The sequence below is a fragment of the Rhipicephalus microplus genome, chromosome 1, assembly GCF_043290135.1.
Source record: "Rhipicephalus microplus isolate Deutch F79 chromosome 1, USDA_Rmic, whole genome shotgun sequence".
In the NCBI taxonomy this organism is placed as follows: domain Eukaryota; kingdom Metazoa; phylum Arthropoda; class Arachnida; order Ixodida; family Ixodidae; genus Rhipicephalus; species Rhipicephalus microplus.
The window spans coordinates 43,029,918-43,047,622 of record NC_134700.1 but is presented as its reverse complement, the minus strand read 5'-3'; the positions used below and the strand labels follow the sequence as shown (position 1 = coordinate 43,047,622).

The following is a 17,705-nucleotide window of genomic DNA, read 5'->3' as shown; positions in this document are numbered from 1 at the left end:
GGAAGGATTGCGTTTAGTTTACGGGTGGACAAGCACCGTTTATTTAAAGAGTGCGCTTTTCAAACACAGCGAAGTATTAACTGAGGCACTTGTTAGTTCGCACTCATATTTGCACCTGTGATTACATTTCGTGCCTCGCTTTCGCTTTTACAGTACGTTAAGTGTCAAGCAATAAGCGTTGTTAGTTTAATCTCGTCCTGAGTATGTTATTTTTGTGTGTCATTTTTGCATAAGCAGCGCAACTGCATGTTTCAATCTGCTTGCTATTCACAGTGTTACATTCCAAGATGTTGCTATTACGTTCATTACTTTCCTCTTGCTGCGAAACTGTGACTTTTTTTAATTTCAGACAACTGTGTCGTCACCACTGAGGGCATGTCAGACTAGGCGCTGATGGAAACTCTCCGAGACCATGGTGACGATGGATCTTCAGAGGTCGACTTGTCATGCGCTTCCGTCTTGCCCCGGGAGTTCGCATGCTGGTAGCTTTCGCAATTAGCCGAATAGTTCTGGCAACATGACGACGCATTAAATGTAATGCAATGAACACGACAGCAAGAAATTGTAATGTTGTAAGAAGTAAGGCTGGCAGCCAACTCTTTTGAATCTGATATCGTGGAACTCCTACAAAACGCTGGTGTGAGCAAATACGGTCCCTCCAGGGAGAAGTGCTCCTTTCACACAGTCCCTTCGCGTTCAAATCACACTCATACTCGCCGAGATAGCAAGTGTGTTAGCAATCGGTACCGCCCTTAAAATCCAAGTTCATTATTGCTACTCGAGCGAACCCGCCCCCTCTTCCTTAACGTTGTTTCATGCTCGTTCAAGACAGGTGGTTTACTTCTGTTTGAGCATTCGACGGCAGTTCTAACACACTGGAGATGTTATCTTATGCACGTTCCAATCGATAGGGATGGGCCAGTCATTTGATCTCTGCTACAGCAACACTCGCGCGCTTTTACCGGCTCGTGAAAGTTAGGATGCACGGGGGCATGTTATCAATTTGGACTTGTTAGGGAGCATGGCGGCAGCGGCAAAAACCTACCGAGAGGGTACATATAATTGCCATCGCAATAATAATGCAGTTTTTTACTGTAAAATAAGTGTTTTGGGTTAGCCCTGCCTTCAGTCCTCTTTTTGTATAATTTCCGTGTTTACCTTCCAAATTTTCGTACAGAACCTTGTGGGGATGCTTTCTCTTATCTTGCACAGAAGCCATATTTCGGGGGTGACAACTATTAAGTGATAGGTGGCGTTGTGTTCGCGAGCGGTGATACTATCATCATCATGGTTGTTAGAGCGCTAGCGCCGCCAGTGACCCCTGGTAGCAGGCAAGCCTTGGTGGCAGCAGAGAGAGTTGAGCGAGTCTTTTTTGGCGTGGGGCGGTAGCGTGGACGGTCGCTGCCAGCGGTGGGTCTGCCGTGTAAGGCACCGCGAGCCGTCTGCAGTGGCCCCACGTGGTGAGTCAAGTGCTAGCGACACCGCCTTCTTTGTCATGTTGTGGAGTGTTGTTTATTATGTAAGGTTTCTGTCTGAGCCTCTGACCCTCCTGCATGTCAGAGAACAAAAGAAGCATTTAAGGGCTGAATTATAATTTGTAGACACAGCCTGAGCGCTCACACAAAATAATTGCATAGCGTTTTTTTTGTTGCAATACGCAGTTAATGACACACTCATCGTGGATGGAAGAGTTAGTTACCTAAAAAAAAGGTTTTCATTTGCTCAGTCACGATTTCGGTTTCAGAGGGCGCTAAACAAGTGAGGTGGGACGTAGCGTGGTTTTCATGCGAACATAGCTGGCTACATGAACACAAAACCGCATGGACGTGGTCACCGCACAGACAACTTTCTTCAATGAAGGCTTTCTGGGTGCAGTGATAATTGCCTCTGAGATGTAAATATGCATGACCCATAAAAATGCCCAGCAAAAGCAAGGACATCAGCCTTTGTGCTTCCATGCAAGTCTGCCCCCTCTTCATTTCAAGAAGTCTGCTTGGAGAACACTTGCAAGGGTAGTGGCAGCCAACACAAACTTATGATGTAGAAGGGAGTGGGTTGTTTAAACAGAAACCAAAGGGCTGTTCTGCAAGTAATGGTATGACAAGCACTGTAAAGTTGATTTTAAATGTGTTCCAGCATATATCATTTGTTGATATTTTGAAGACAACAACCGTGCCTCTGCATATCTATCTGACAAGTTAACTCGATTGCAAAGGCTGCTCCGAGCAAATGCGATTGGAGGGATCTCCACCCATCTTTCCTTTTCCGCCAGCGTAGTACAAAGATGCAGCACCATCTTTTAACTGAAATTTATTATAAAGCAGTGCAGATGTATATACAGTCCTTCAATAAAAACAGACAAACGGCATATGAAAAATATAGGAGACGTTATTAGTAGCTTTTTGATTATAGTACAGCATTCACGATAAAATCGTTCAGAAATTAGGGTGGACAAACACGCAACTTTCCTCCGGCAAAGACTGAAGCTACAACCTTCGGATAGTTGTGTAAGGATGTCCAAGCATGTCGAGCACGATTGATGTTATAATAATTCGGGTGACAATATTGTCGATCAAAGAGTACCTAAATAAATGTGTATTGTTTGGTTTGTTCCGACCGCGTCTGCTGAGTCCATTTACTCCAAGAGCGTGGCGCTCACTCGCTATTTCGCGACCACAACAACCTGAATACAACGAAATGCTCCTTTTAACAAATTTCGTCAAGAATTTATCAATTTCTTTATATCAAAGTTGAACTGTATTAGCTCTACAGAATGGTTGAAAAATGCTTATCCAATTTGTTTTTCATAAATGAAAAAATAAGCTGAATTTATGGTAAAAATAATAATAATAACTGTTGTTGTTTATTGTCTGAAAACCATGACATGACTATTAAAGACACTACAGCAAAGAGCTCCGGAAATTACGACCTTCTGGGATCTTCTAACGAGCATCTAAATCTAGAAACAAAGGCCTCAAGCATCTTCGCCTCTATTGAAAATGCGGTCGTCGGGACCAGGATGCGATCCCACAACCTGCGAGTGAGCGGCCCAGCACTGCAACCAATAGACCACCGTTGCAGGCAACTGATGATGATGATGATATGTAGGTTTTAATAGCGCAAGGGCGATGTCTTGGCCAAAGAGCGCCATAGAAAAGATGGAAGAGTGGCAATGATTCGCGATTTAACAATAACATGTGAAGCATATCAACTAAGACCATGCTACAGGGCTGTATAAGGGCCTAAAATTGCTTGCCTTAAGGCGGATAAAACATATAATATATTAAAACCATGTGAGTGAGGTGAAATAATCAACTAAAGACTAATGGCAATACTCATATTAAAAGAATAAAGAAAACTTTGGGGATGACATGATATTTAGCACATTTGCCCCATCAGTGCCCTTGAACACAAGGGCCGCAAGGCAGGGTGCTGTCTATGCGGCCACAGCAGCAACCTCCAGGCCGAGGCCACGCTGCGGGTCACCTCGGAATATAGTGGTAAAACCATGTACTTTTTTAAAAATGCCAACAATAACTTTTGTTTAAACAGTGCATCCCTACCGATGAACATAGAAGGGTGCAGTGGAAGCTGCTGTCGACAGGGCAGTAAAAAATGTTTTTTTCTGATACCATCCAACTCGCTGCACTGGACAAGGATGTGGAAAACTAAGTTGTTCGCCACATTTGTCACAGCTGAGTTGTTCACCACCAGACAGAAGATATGAATGTGTGCTGTGTGTGTCCTATTCGTAGCCTGGTAAGTGTTACTTGTGCATAGCGTGATCTAGATACTGGTGGCCGATTTTCAAGTTTGGGTTTGATAATATGTAGTTTATTTTCAGTCTGCCTATCCCATATTTATTTATTTTATTTATTTATTTATTTATTCGAGTACCTACAGCGCCCAGTTTGGGCATTACAGTAGGGGGGAGGAGACATAAAACTTGAAATTGATACAGGGTATGAATACCGATAACAAAACAAGTAAGCATGCTCAGCTTATACAGTGTGTACACATTCTCGGGAAGATGAGGCAATCAAGGAAAAGTAAAACACAAACAGAAATGCAGATAGAAATTGGCATCTTTCATTTCAACAAAAATTGTGACAGAGCATTTTGAAATGAGGGTGGGGGGGTGGATACAATATATTCTGGTAGGTTGTTCCATTCGTGTGTGGTTTTCGGGAAGAAGGAGTTTTTGTAAGTATTTATGCGACATCGGTATTCGCGAACTTTGCGGGAGTGATCTAGGCGAGAGGATACATAAGTGGGATCTTTAATGTACACGTCTTTATTTAAACCAGTGCTACCAATATAAATATTATGAAATAGATTTAATCTTAAGAATTTGCGCCTGTCCTGCAGGAGAGGCCAACCCAAGTGTTTACGAATGTACGAAGAGCGGTTAGTGAAATCATAGTTACCAGACACAAAACGCGCTGCTCGTTTCTGAACCCTTTCTAGCGCATTAGTGCATATTTTAGTGTCTGGATCCCAAGCCCCACAACCGTACTCTAAAATTGAGCGAACGTTAGAAAGATAGAGCGTTTAGTTTAGGTGGGGCCTGTTTAAAGTTACGCTTCAGGAAGTTCAATACACGACTCGCTTTAGCACCGACGTATTCAATGTGGTCGTTCCAGGATAGGTTGCTCGTAAAGAAAACGCCTAGGTACTTATATTTAGACACAACTTCCAAACGATTCTCGCCAAGAAAGTAATTCGTATTTAGAATTTTCTTTTTGTTTGTGAAGCGAACGGTATTACATTTTGAAAAGTTAAGTGTCATGTTCCATGTGGTGCACCATGATAACACAGCATTTAGATCACTTTGTAGTTGAGCAGAATCTTGAGCAGACGTGACGTCACGATATATGCAGCAGTCATCTGCATACATGCGCATGCGGCTGGATACTTGTTGGGTTATATCATTTATAAATATCAAAAAAAGAAGGGGTCCCAGAACAGATCCCTGGGGGACCCCTGATAAGACATCGACTTCAGATGAATTCACTCCCTCGAGAACAACCCGCTGTTTTCTACCAACAAGATACGCTTCAAGCCACTTCAACAAAGAGGGAGGGATATTTAGAGCAGACAGTTTAAGTAATAATAAATTGTGTGATACAGAATCAAAGGATTTTTGAAAATCTAAAAATACACAGTCCACTTGGCATCCATTGTCGATCGAGGCAGCTATATCATGACTAAATTCAATTAGTTGAGTATCGCAGGACAACCCTTTTCTGAAACCGTGTTGCGTAGTGCATAAAAAGTTATTATCTTGAAGATGGGAGATTAAATTGGTATAGATAATGTGTTCCATCAATTTACATATTACACAAGTTAGCGAGATCGGTCTGTAATTTTTTGTTCGCGTTTTGCCTCCAGCTTTGAAGATAGGGGCAACGTTAGCACTTTTCCAGTCGTCAGGTAAACAGCCAAGCGCCATTGATTTTTCGAAGAGCAAGACTAGAAATGGTACAAGTGAGGCAGCACAGTTTTTTAAAACATAATTAGGAATAGCATCAGGACCAGGTGCCGCATTTACCTTAATTTTTTGTAGCAGAGCTAAGACTCCACGTTCAGTAAAACATATTTCAAACATTTCTGAATTTTTTCTGACTAACTGGGGGCCGCTGGGTAGGCAAACTGATTGGGTGAAAACAGACTGAAAATAAAAATTGAATCTCTCAGCTTTGCCCTTTAAGTCTGCGCTGAAGTTGAGGTCATCTATAACATCTGGAATCGTTTCCTTCACAGCCTGCTTGCTTTTAACGTACTTCCATACTTCTTTCGGGTTATTTTTGATCCTATCAGTTAGGCGACCCAGATGCTCAAGTTCAGCGCAGCGCATCTGTTTAGCAACACTCTTGTTTAGTTGTTTTAACGTTTCATGTAGCTCGCGTTGTGGTGTCTGGCGGTACTTTCGATACACGCGGTGCCTGCGATTAATCAAGGCCTTGAGGCTGCTGTTCATCTAGGGCTTACTAGTTCTACGCTTTGAGGAAAGCACCCGTGACGGAACATTAGTGCGTATCAGTGATAAAAGCTAAGTTTTGAACAAGTGCCATGTAGTATTCAAATCCAGGTTGGTAGCATGTTGTCTGAACTCCGGTAAAAACTGATCTAGCTCTCGGGAAAGAGAGACATAATCTCCGCGATTATAATAAAACACTTTTCGCGGTAACGGATTCGGGCGGCGCACGATATCGCAACTTATTGATCCAACAACGACTTCGTGGTCGCTTATACTTGGTATTGTTGTGACAGAAGAGATTAGAGTTTGGTCATTGCAAAAAATTAAATCAAGCACATTATTAGAGCCTTAGAGGATATAGGCACTGCCAATATCCTCTAAGGCTTTGTTTTAGGAAGTGCTTCATGTGAAGTGCATGGGGAGTCAAAGATGGGTTGGTGGCAGCGTTGTTTTACGCGGATACAGCAAGCTGGTCCGCGGCCACGTTTCTAGGAATATCGCGGTGCCCTGGCACCCAGCACACTACAACATGCCGTTTGAGTGCGTAGATCATGCATAAAAGCGAGTAAAGCGATACAAGCACTAGAATTTTATGTTTTTTCATTGTTTTCAAAGCTGTTGCGACACTCAGAGAGTCCGTGTATACAACCGCGCACTCTAGTTTTAATTCCTTAATATTGCCATGTGCATTTATGTTGGTGCCCACTTCGTCACGCAGCACCGTCCTCAGCTTATCTACAGTGTAGTGTCGGTAAAGCGTCGTTCTGTCGCTTGCGGGCTGGGCATGCCTTTGATAAGCAGTGGGACCACACGATAATCTGATGCATACCGGCGAAGAGAGTACTAGTATTCCTACCACCGACGCTGAACCGAGCAGGCCGTTTTGAGGCCACCGACAGTCTTTTCACGCAACTCTTTTATGGGCGCGAGTTCGCTGAAATAAAGTTAATTTCTTTTCAAGTCGCCTCATCTTCGTGCTTACGGGCCAAGAGCGCCACGCAAGTGTGACATTTGGTGGAGATGCTTATGGTTGGAACACCCCCTTCAAGCCGTGAAGCTAGCCCCTTACGCAAAGACGACTGCACCGAAGCAGTGAAGGTAGAGAACTCGAAAGAAATCAGAACCAGTCGAAGGTGCCTGGGACTGCCTTTGGAGTACGGACTGTTGCGAGACCCTGAACGACCCGTGGCAGCGCATCTTTCAACAAAGATGACAAACGCCACTGCTTCCACTACGTTTACGTTCCAACAACCGAAGGAACCACCGAAGTTTGATGGCTTCGCATGCGAGGACTCGCAAGAATGGCTGGATAGGTTCGAGAGAATTGCATCGTATAACAAGTGGTCGGAAGAAGACAAGCTGCACAACGTCTTTTTCTCTCTCGAAGACTTCGCCCGAACATGGTATGAAAACCAGGAGACTTCCCTGATGACTAGGGACATTTTAAAATGACGACTGGCATCTACATTCCCACAAGCTTAATGAAAGGAACAGGCTGAAGCCATGCTCCAGACCCGTCAGCAGCACCATAATGAGCCTGTAACTGTTTGTCGAGGAAATGAAGAAAATCTTCTGACACGTAGACGACGATATGGCTGAGGAAAAGAAACTCCAGTACCTGATGCAAGCCGTGAAGGAACAGTTGTTCGTCGGCCTCATTCGCAACCGACCGAACCCAGTTGCAGAATTTGTGATAGAGGCGGCAACGATTGAAAAAACACTTGACCTGCGAGCCAGACAATACAATCGCAGCTTGTCAGCTGTTTCTTCAGGCAACGTAGACTTCGATACACTCGACGCTCATAGTCTTCGTGCTACCATACGGACCATAATCCGCGAAGAACTTCAGAAATTGCTCCCTGCGGCTAGCCCATACGTCGCACCTCTGACAAGCGTCATTCGCATGGAGCTGCATCAGGTGCTCGGACCAGCATTTCCGACCCAGACGGTCTTGCAAACAGTGCTGCAGCCTGCAGTCATGACTTATGCCGATGCCATCAGTAGCCAGATGCCTTTGGTCACGCGCACGGATACATACACACCGTCACCCCTGCCCCAGCCCTACACCCCGTTACCACGACCGCCGCTGCAAAGCCGACCTATGGCTTATCAAGAAGCCACTGCGAAGAAGGCTGACCTTTGGCGGACACCAAACCGATGCCTGTTATGCTTCCACTGTAACGAACCTGGCCACGTACTTCAAACATGCCCTTAACGTCAAACGGGCCTAAGTGGTTTCAGCGTCAACGCCCCCCCGCCCCCTTCCAGGCCAGCGGCCGCATGAAATCGAGGCATATCTGAGGGAAATGGAAGGACAAGCGCAGTCCCGCTCCAGGTTGCCTTCACCTTAATCACGCCACACCCAGTCGCCACAATCAGCGCGTTTCTATGGAGCAGGAGGGCGATCTTCAAGCCCTCATCAGAGAAACTAACGACAGCGACATACGGAGATAACGCCGCTTCTCAGCGATCTAAGCAAGACTGTCCAACATTACGAACCGTTGCCGCGGCGGTGTGACGCCACCAGACGGCGTGATGACACGATCTGACGCTGGGTCACTACGACTTAACACCGCGACTTGCACTCGAAACTTGCACTCGACATAGCCGACAGTTCGAAACTTGCACTCGACATAGCCGTGACCAGTCCAAGCGACACACCGCACAATCGATCACTACTCAACCTCGAAGCCATACGCCAAGTGCCGACTTACAGGTCATGATCGACGAACGTCAAGTAACCGCTTTCGTTGACACTGGCGCCGATTGCTCAGTGATAGGCGGACTGTTTGCAGCACATCTGAGGAAAGTCAGAAATACGTGGTACGGACTACAAATTCGCACGGCAGGAAGGCATCTCGTAATGCCAATTGAACGTTGCACCGCACGAGTGATTTTTCACGGTAATACGTACCCAGTGAACTTTGTCGTTCTGCAACAGTTTTCACATGATGTCATCCTTGGGATGGATTTCCTGACCGAAAATGGTGCAGTGATCGACCTCAAAACGGGATCTTTTACGCTTACCACTGAACAATCCTCGTTACCGGAATGCAACGGCTACCCAAGTGCCCTCCTCGCAATCCTTGATGATGAAGTGACAATCCCACCTCGTACAAGCACCTTCGCATCCATTGAAATGAAAGAAAAATCAGCCGGAGTCGTGATCGTCGAAACGAATGCGCAGTTGCTTTTCGATCGACAAATATGTGTGGCACGTAACGTCGTGAAATTACATCGAGGGCGAGCAGACATTCTTGTAACAAACTTAGTTCTGAGCACGAGCACTTGAATAATAGCACGATGATCGCATTTGTAGAATCGATTGACTAAGTAGGAAGCGCATGTACGCTGTCACGATCATCCGCCGACGTATAATTGCTGATGAAAGATGACCCGACTTTTGACGCAAATCCTGCCCTTCCAGAGCACAAGCAAGGAAAGCTACGCAGCCTTCTTCTGGGTTATGCCTAATGCTTCTCAAAGACATCAAAAATCGGACACACGCTGATTGCGAAGCACCGTGTAATCACCGACGAATCAGTCTGACTCATCTGCCATAGCCTATATCGCGTTTCACCGCGAGAGCGAGACGCAATCAGAAAACAAGTGGAGGAAATGTTTCACGAAAACATCATTAAGCCATCGAATAGCCCGTGGTCTTCACCTTTTGTACTCGTGAAGAAGAAAGATGGTACACTGAGGTTTTACGTTGATTAACGCCGACTCAACGGCATCACGAGAAAAGATGTGTGCCCCCTACCAAGAATAGATGACGCTCTTGATCGACTCTGCAGTGCCAAGTACTTTTCCTCGATGGACTTGAAGAGCGAATATTGGCAGATTCAAGTCGATGAAAAAGACCAGGAAAAGACCGCATTCATTACACCGAATGGCCTATTTGAATTTCAAGTCATGCCATTTGAACTTTGATCTGTACCCGCCACGTTTCGACGGGTTATGGACACAGTTTTGGCAGGACTCAAGTGGCAAACCTGCCTCGTTTATCTAGACGATGTTGTTTTTGCAGCGAACTTTGAAGAATGCCCTGACCCCCAGAAAACAGCCGCCATCGGAAACTTTCCTCCACCAGCTCGCAAGAAAGCGGCGGAGAGGTTTCTGGGACTTTGCGCCTATTACAGGCGTTTCGTCCGAAACTTCTCACAATTCGCCGAGTCTCTTACTCGCCTCACGAAATCCAATGTGAAGTATGAGTGGCAGAAGCCACAAGAAGACTCCTTCCGAGAACTTCAGCGACGGCTACAGTCGCCGCCACTACTTGGTCACTTCGATGAGGACGCCGAGACTGAGGTTTACACAGACCCAAGCGGCTTAGGGCTTGGCGCTGTATTGGTCCAAACAAAGGACGGGCAGGAACGGGTCATCACGTACGGCAGCAGGTCTCTTTCGAAGGCTGAATGCAACTACTCCACAACCGAAAAGGAGTGTCTCGCTGTCATTTGGGCAGTCACAAAGTTTCGACCGTACTTGCACAGCAGACCATTCAAAGTAGTCAGCGACCACCATGCCTTGTGCTGACTCGCTAACCTGAAGGACCCGTCCGGTCGCTTAGCTCGTTGGAGCTTACAGTTACAGGAGTTTGATGTAACAGTGGTCTACAAGTCGGAAAGAAAACATTCAGATGCGGACTGCCTGTCTAGAGCAGCCAATGAACCAGCTCCACCTAATGACGATGACGACGACAGTTTTCTCAGGCTAATCAGTGCTGGTGACTTCGCAGACAACGCACAGATCCCAACCTATGCAGAGTCATTGACTTCTTGGATAGCCAGACCGATTCACCACTCAGGATGTACAGGCGTGTCACCTCGTCACTGTGCCTCCGCAATGGCATACTCTGGAAGAACCTTGCACCAAATAGGTCGACATACCTTTTAGTCGTACCATACAATCTGCGGCAAGAGATTTTGCAGGCGTCTCACGACGAGCCGACCGCCAAACATCTTGGATTCGCTCGTACTTTATCAAGAATCAGAAAAAATACTACTGACCGCGTCTCAACGCCGACATTGCTCACTATGTAAGAACCTGCCGGGACTGTCGACAGCGCAAGACCCCACCTGTTAGGCCGGCTGGACTCTTGCAGCCAATTGACCCCCCATGAAGCCCTTTCAGCAAATCGGTATGGACCTGCTTGTTCCATTCCCGACGTCATCTAACGCGAACAAATGGGTAGTGATGGCTACAGACTACCTGACGCGCTACGTCGAATCGAAAACGTTACCGTCAGGGAGTGCACTAGAGGTTGCAAGATTCTTTGTGAGGAACATCGTTCTCCGTCATGGCGCACCTGAGGTCCTTATTAACGACAGGAGAATGGTGTTCACTGCAGAGCTCACACAACAGATATTGCATTTCAGCCACACCTGTCATCGCCGTACGACAACCTACCAACCCCAGACAAACGGGATCACGAAACGTTTCAACAAGACGCTTGCCGATATGCTCACTATGTACGTGGACGGCGAGCACAAGACGTGGGACGAAGTTCTACCCTAGGTTACGTTCGCGTATAATACGGCGCAGCAGGAGACAACCCATGTGACGCCTTTCAAACTTGTTCATGGCCGAGATGCTACGACTACGCTGGACGCCATGCTACCACATGTTGATGATGAGAACATCGACGAAGATGTTGCCGGATTTCTACAACGCGCAGAGGAAGCCCGCCAGCTTGCCCGAACACTCATAAAGAAGCAGCAACACGAGGAATGCCCGACACTACAACTTGGGATGCCGCAAGCAGGATTTCGCACCCAGTGACCGTGTAATGGTATGGACACCAATTCGCTGTCACAGTCTCAGCGAGAAGCTCCTCCGTCGCTACTTTGGACCTTACAAGATCACACGGCGTCTGGGGCTGCTCACATATGAAGATGTTCCTGATGGGGTTATGCAATCTCAATGAAGCCGGGCACGCCCTGGTGCATGTCGTGCACATGAAAAAGTTTTTCCAGCGTTAGCGGACTCATGGACAATCTTTTGTGATGTGTATGTTTTTTCCTGCACCAATTGTTAAGAAAGCTCCCAATTTCATTTCCATTCATTACGTTGTAGCATCAGGACAATGCCCTTTCGTGGGGAGCCTTGCCACGTGCATTTATAATGGTGCCCACTTCGTCGCGCAGCACCGTCCTCAGTTTATCTACAGTGTGGCGTCGGTAACACGTTGTTCCGTCGCTCGCGCGGTAGGCATGCCTTTGATAAGCAGTGGGACCAAGTGATAATCTGATGCGTACTGGCGAAGAGAGCAGGGGTATTTCTTCCCTTGATGCTGAACCGAGCAGGCCGTTTCGAGGCCACCGACAGTCTTTTCACGCAATTCGTTTATGGGCAAAAGTTCGCTCAAATAAAGTTTATTTCTTTTCAAGTCGCCTCGTCTCCGTGCTTAGGGGCCAAGAGCGCATGAGCTTCTGCAATGAAAATGCTTGTTTGAGGGTGCCGAATACCGGAAGAAGAAAAGAATGGGCCTAAAGCTGCATAGGACACAGGAGTGAGAGACCTGAAGGCATCTGTAAAAAATTTAGGGCAAGCATATTTGTGTTTAAGTTCCATGAAGTATGTGTGTATATGTGCAATAGGTGCATGCTTCGTCACTTCCACAAAGGATACATCACATTCTATGAACGGGCACTGCAACGGCGGTAGGTGTGCAGTAAGAGCCATGAGAAATTGTTCAAAAAGGGACACACCTGTTATTTCGCCTAGGCCCTTCACGCGAAGTGAGTAAGGCTGCTTCATCGAGGGGTGATTTCCAAAAAGTGCAGAACAAGACAAATCATTTATTATGAAATGGGTAGAGTGTTCCTTATCACCGTTCACTTTCAGATAATAGATAAAAGACATGTAGGACCTCTGCAGGCAGATTGACCACTCATTCGACTCACCGTAAAGGCTCTCTACAGGGCTCGTTGCAGGCAACTGAGCTCTGAGGCAGCGCTTTCTTTCCTCACTTGTGGAGTGCCTAATTAAGTAAGAGCATGACAAAAGCACTGGTGTGACCAAAGCAAGCAGAGAATGACAAACCTTGGCCAGCCCATTGAACAGCGTCTGAACCAGGCTCAGGTCATTGGCCACCAAGCGGGGCAACTTGCGGCTTAAGTGGCCAAGGGCAGAACAGGCCAGCACTCGGAGACGCATGTCCTGCATCACATAAGAGAGGCTACAGAATGCTGTGCACCACTTGGTACACAGGTGACCCTACATAAATCTCGACATCTTCCAGCAAGTGGCCTGCCTTTACTGGTCTCTATGAACATCTGCTTTAAGGGTGTGAAATGGCTCTGAGAACTTTGGCATTACCCTGAGCTACTTTTTATTCACTTATTTATTCATTTATTCATAATACCTCAAAGGTCCCACTTGGGACACTACATAAGGAGTGGGCAAAGAGAAAATACTGGCCGGTCAGGTTATATTTCATGACTTGAAAGATGGTCTTCGACTGCAGCCTTGAATTAAGCAATGTCAGTGATGAGGGCGATATATGAAGAGAGAGCATTCCATTCTCCAGCAGTATGCAGAAAAAATTAATGTTGATGGGTGGTCGTGTGTGCATGTGGCTGATACACAGCATTTTGGTGAGAGTGACGAGAGGAACGATGTGTAGGAATGATGATTTGGTTTCCTGGAGGCAGTGAATAGAAAAACCTAAAAGATTAGATGAGCAGCCTTGCAGTGAGAATAAAGTGAGGGGATGCATAGCTGGGATTTCAGGGCGGATACACTTGTCTTGTAGGAGTAATCAGAGAGAATAAACCTTGCAGCATGCCTTTGGACCGATTCAAGAGTTAACTACATGCTATGTCAACTTGGTGGTTGTCGTAGATAGTAGAGACATATTATAGTTTTGATTGTATTAACATTTTATATGCAAGCAACTTGACTGTAGAGAATGCTGATTATAAGTTACGGCATAGATAAACTAATAATCGATTGCAGGAATTGGTTAGTTGGTGTATATAATGGGTCCAGGACAAGTCGCTAGATATATGTGCTCCTAGGTATTTAAAAATGTAGCATTGAGTCAAGGTGTTGTTGTTGAGGGAGTACGAAGATGCTACATAGTTACGGCAGCGATGAAAAGATTCGTGAGAGCACTTACTTACGTTGAGAGACATGTACCATCGGTTGCACCATGTTTGGATTTCGAGGAGATCATGCTGGAGAGAGGAGTCTATGGAGTTTGCTATTTGACGATACAGAACACAGTCATCCGCAAAGAGGCGTATATTTGATGATACATTATCTGGAAGGTCATTAATATATACAAGAAAGAGTGGCGGTCCAAGTACGGAGCCCTGCGGCACACTAGATAAAACAGGGGATAGAATGGAGGAACATGAGCTGGTGGAAACAAATAGGCAATCGGTCAAGAATTCACCAACCGGTTAACTGTGTTGGGGTGTACGTTTAGGTTCGAAACTTTAGCACTGGAAGAATGTGCGATACTTCATCAAATGCTTTCTCGAAGTTCAAGAATAGAGCCTCAGTGACGATGTTGTGATCCAGGTTGGAATGTAAATCATGCATGAATAGAGCGAGCCGAGTGTTGCAAGAGTGAGCTTTGCAAAATCCGTGCTGGTTAGGATGAAAAAAGCTGACAGATGACAGAAATTTGGCAATGTGTGAGTGTAAAATATGCTCCATTAGTTTCGAACAGACGCTGGTGAGGAAAATGAGACGGTAGTTACTAGGATTTGTATGGTCGCCTTTTTAATTAGTCGAGCCCGCTTATAACGAACCTGAGCGTGACGCGACATTTGTTCGCTGTATCCCGAAGTTTGTAGTAAATGAAACAGCTCTTAAAAAAAAGTTGCGAGTGAAAACACGAACTTTTTTGCCCCCAAAAGTCCGTGACGCACGTGTTTCCAAGAGCAGAAGCGATTAGGGCGGTCTCGAGTTTATTTAAAACGGCAAATGCCAAGAATAGTGGGCGGGAACGATGCGGTGCAACATAACCATAGCATTTCTAGAGGTGATTGCATCATTATCGGGATGCATCGTAGCTCATGGCTTGCGGCGATGAGAACGCCACCACCACGTATACCGTCGGCACGATCTTTGCGAAATAAATCGAAGTGGGGAAAGAGCGGAAGAATCTTCAAATCGCAAATGGACGAGTTAAGCCACATTTCAGTGCTTACAGCACGTGCTGACAAAGTTAATTTATGAGGGTGGGTACTCTGCGAGCATTCCGAATGAAATAACTTTGGTACAGGAAATATAAGGCATTGCGGATGATGAAACTAATCTTTTGCGAAAATTGAGTTTGTAGTGATCCTTACAATTTTATTCCTGTTCGCTCTAGTACAGTTACCCAAGACAGCAGCCATCTTGCAAGGTGTAAACACTTGTCTGCCGGTGCAAGTTGTTAGTAGAGTAATTACGCTAGCAAAACAATGTGTGTGGCCCACTATTAGTGGCTATGTGTGATTCTCCAAAGCTGCTAGAAGGCAGCATTCAGAAAATCTGTGCACTATTCCATAAGGTGCACCCCATGCCACTTTTGCGGAAAACCATTAGGAGTGGCACCTTCAGTGAACGACACAGTCAGGACCAATTTTATGTGGACCCGCTTGGACATTCATTTCGTCCTGATGAGCAGGTTGGTTTGGCTTGGAGCGCACGTCTTTCAGAAAAAACCTTGTGCACGCATATCTCATTCTTTACGAATAAGCCTCATCTCAGACACGGCAACCAAAGTACACACTCTTTCAACAAAGGCTTCAGGGCCAACATAATCTTCTCTATGCTGTTGCAAACATGCATGACTCCCCCCAATAAAGACACACTGCAGATGCAGTGACATCGGCCTGCCCCCGCAACAATCTAAAAAGAAGGAGCTAGTGTGGCTGCAGCATTTTTTTGTCGGTCGTGAGCTATGCACGTTTTTATGCTGGTGTGTTTGTGCCTTTACTCAGTGTAACAGTGTGGCTGTAATAGTGAATAAGATAAGCTCCAAGGCCAACGCACCATATCCTGGGAAGGCAATGCTAACTGCAGCAGAGTTGCCATCAGCTGGCCTCCCACCATGCTCAGCTTGTCTTCAGGGTTGCTGCAATAGTCAAGTCATGCAACACAACAGATGCGAACAGCCATTTTTTTACTGAAAAGCACTGGCTTAGGAAAGGCAAATGTTACCCTTCACCATCATGATACAATTTAAAAGTACTAAAATCCAAAATGACTTTCTCTGGAGTGCCTTTCAGCTCAGATTTAAAACAGCTGAAACTAAAGCAAAAAAAAAACAAGAAAACAGACAAAATGAAGACAGGACAAGCACCAACGAAATTCCAAAAAGAAAAACACTGACACAAATGAAGAAACAGTGAGATGTTGCCCATAGGAAAAAAAAATCGGCTCTTTCTTAAATAGCTATCCTCCCTCATTGTCTCACTACACAATAATGGCCAGCAAGTTGCCCCCATATTGCTGTACTACCAACATCCCCCATGTGCTCTTGCAGATCAGGTGTTTACCACTCTGGCCACGTGGTAATTTTCCACATGAAAGTGGAATTTTGTATACAATGCCCCTTACACAAAAGGGATCTAACATCTCCTCGTTTGATAGTGCTTTTTTTTATTGTGGGGCAGCTAGCTCACCTTGCACAAACTTGGTGCTGGGAACATCGCTTTGACACCAGACCATTTTCAATCTTTATTGAAAGGCCATGACATGATTATGCAATAATTTGAACATAGTGTGTATTAGCGCAGTACGTAAAAGAAAGGGACATGATGCAGACGTAGAGATAGGTAGGCCCTTTCTTTTATGTAGTGCGCTAATACACGCTACGTTCATGGATGACCAACTCGCCTGATCAGCAACCCTTCTGAACTTAAATAATTTGAGTTTTCAGATAAAAATAGAATTCAAAGGTCTATTCTGCTTATACATATATGAAAAATTGACTGTAAAACAATAGCACTTCAGTGCAAAGTCCGCCCTAGATGTCGCCGGCTATGGCCTTCACCCAGTGCCAGTGGCCATCATTCTGCCAACTTGTGGGCAATGTTATGTGCTGCATAGAGCGGAGCTTCTGCCTTCTCCTAAAGCATCAGCCGCTCAATTTCAGTGCAAACGCTCAATAAGGCTGAAATAGTTAAGTTGCATATAAAGCTGGCCACTGAGCAATAGCATTTACAAAAATAAAGACTGTCGAGAAGCAAGCAGCTTGTAATGTCATGGCTGGCGAGTCTGGACTCTCGGGCCATTCATGTGATTTATAAAAAACTTTATGATAAAGTAACTGCTCGATTAAATGAGCTAACATTTCAGCAGCTTGCTTGTGAATGCAGAAAAATTAACACACACAACACAGATATTAAGGGACAGTAAGGAGAAAAACAATTCTTCCCATGTTGACTAATTACTCTTTCACAATTTCAAAATACCCATGCTTGCCATGAGAAGCTGACTGGCAAGCGAGAAGGCATGCAATAACAACATGCAGGTGGCTACACCACTCCAAACACCATGACATCAAAGACTATGACAGTGTACTACGCACTACGCAGCTCTTAATCGGTAAAAAGAAGGCACACTGCTCCCTGAGGGGGAGCCATAGACTTAACACACCAAGTTCCTGGAAAATTCATTGAGCCAATGTTGTCAAAAACAAAAATAGATAAAACAAAGACTTGGAGGATTCCTGAGCTTTGCTTTTAAGAGTACAACACGATAGCATTACGAGACCATG

At 45.5% G+C, this 17,705-nt stretch overlaps 1 protein-coding gene across 8 annotated transcripts in view; it reads right to left on the bottom strand.

The window, feature by feature from the left end:
- LOC119178803 (proteasome adapter and scaffold protein ECM29) overlaps positions 1-17,705 on the bottom strand; it is an 881,180-nt gene that overhangs the window by 673,047 nt on the left and 190,428 nt on the right. For all 8 annotated transcript variants that reach the window (XR_012895350.1, XM_075895092.1, XM_075895224.1 and 5 more), the window contains exons 9-10: positions 15,977-16,058; positions 13,028-13,144 (exon numbers count right to left, since the gene is read on the bottom strand). Coding sequence is in view for 7 of the 8 variants with exons in the window: in XM_075895092.1 (XP_075751207.1) it covers positions 13,028-13,144; positions 15,977-16,058 (199 nt within the window). In the remaining variant the exon portion in view is untranslated. The remainder of the gene's footprint in view (positions 1-13,027; positions 13,145-15,976; positions 16,059-17,705) is intronic.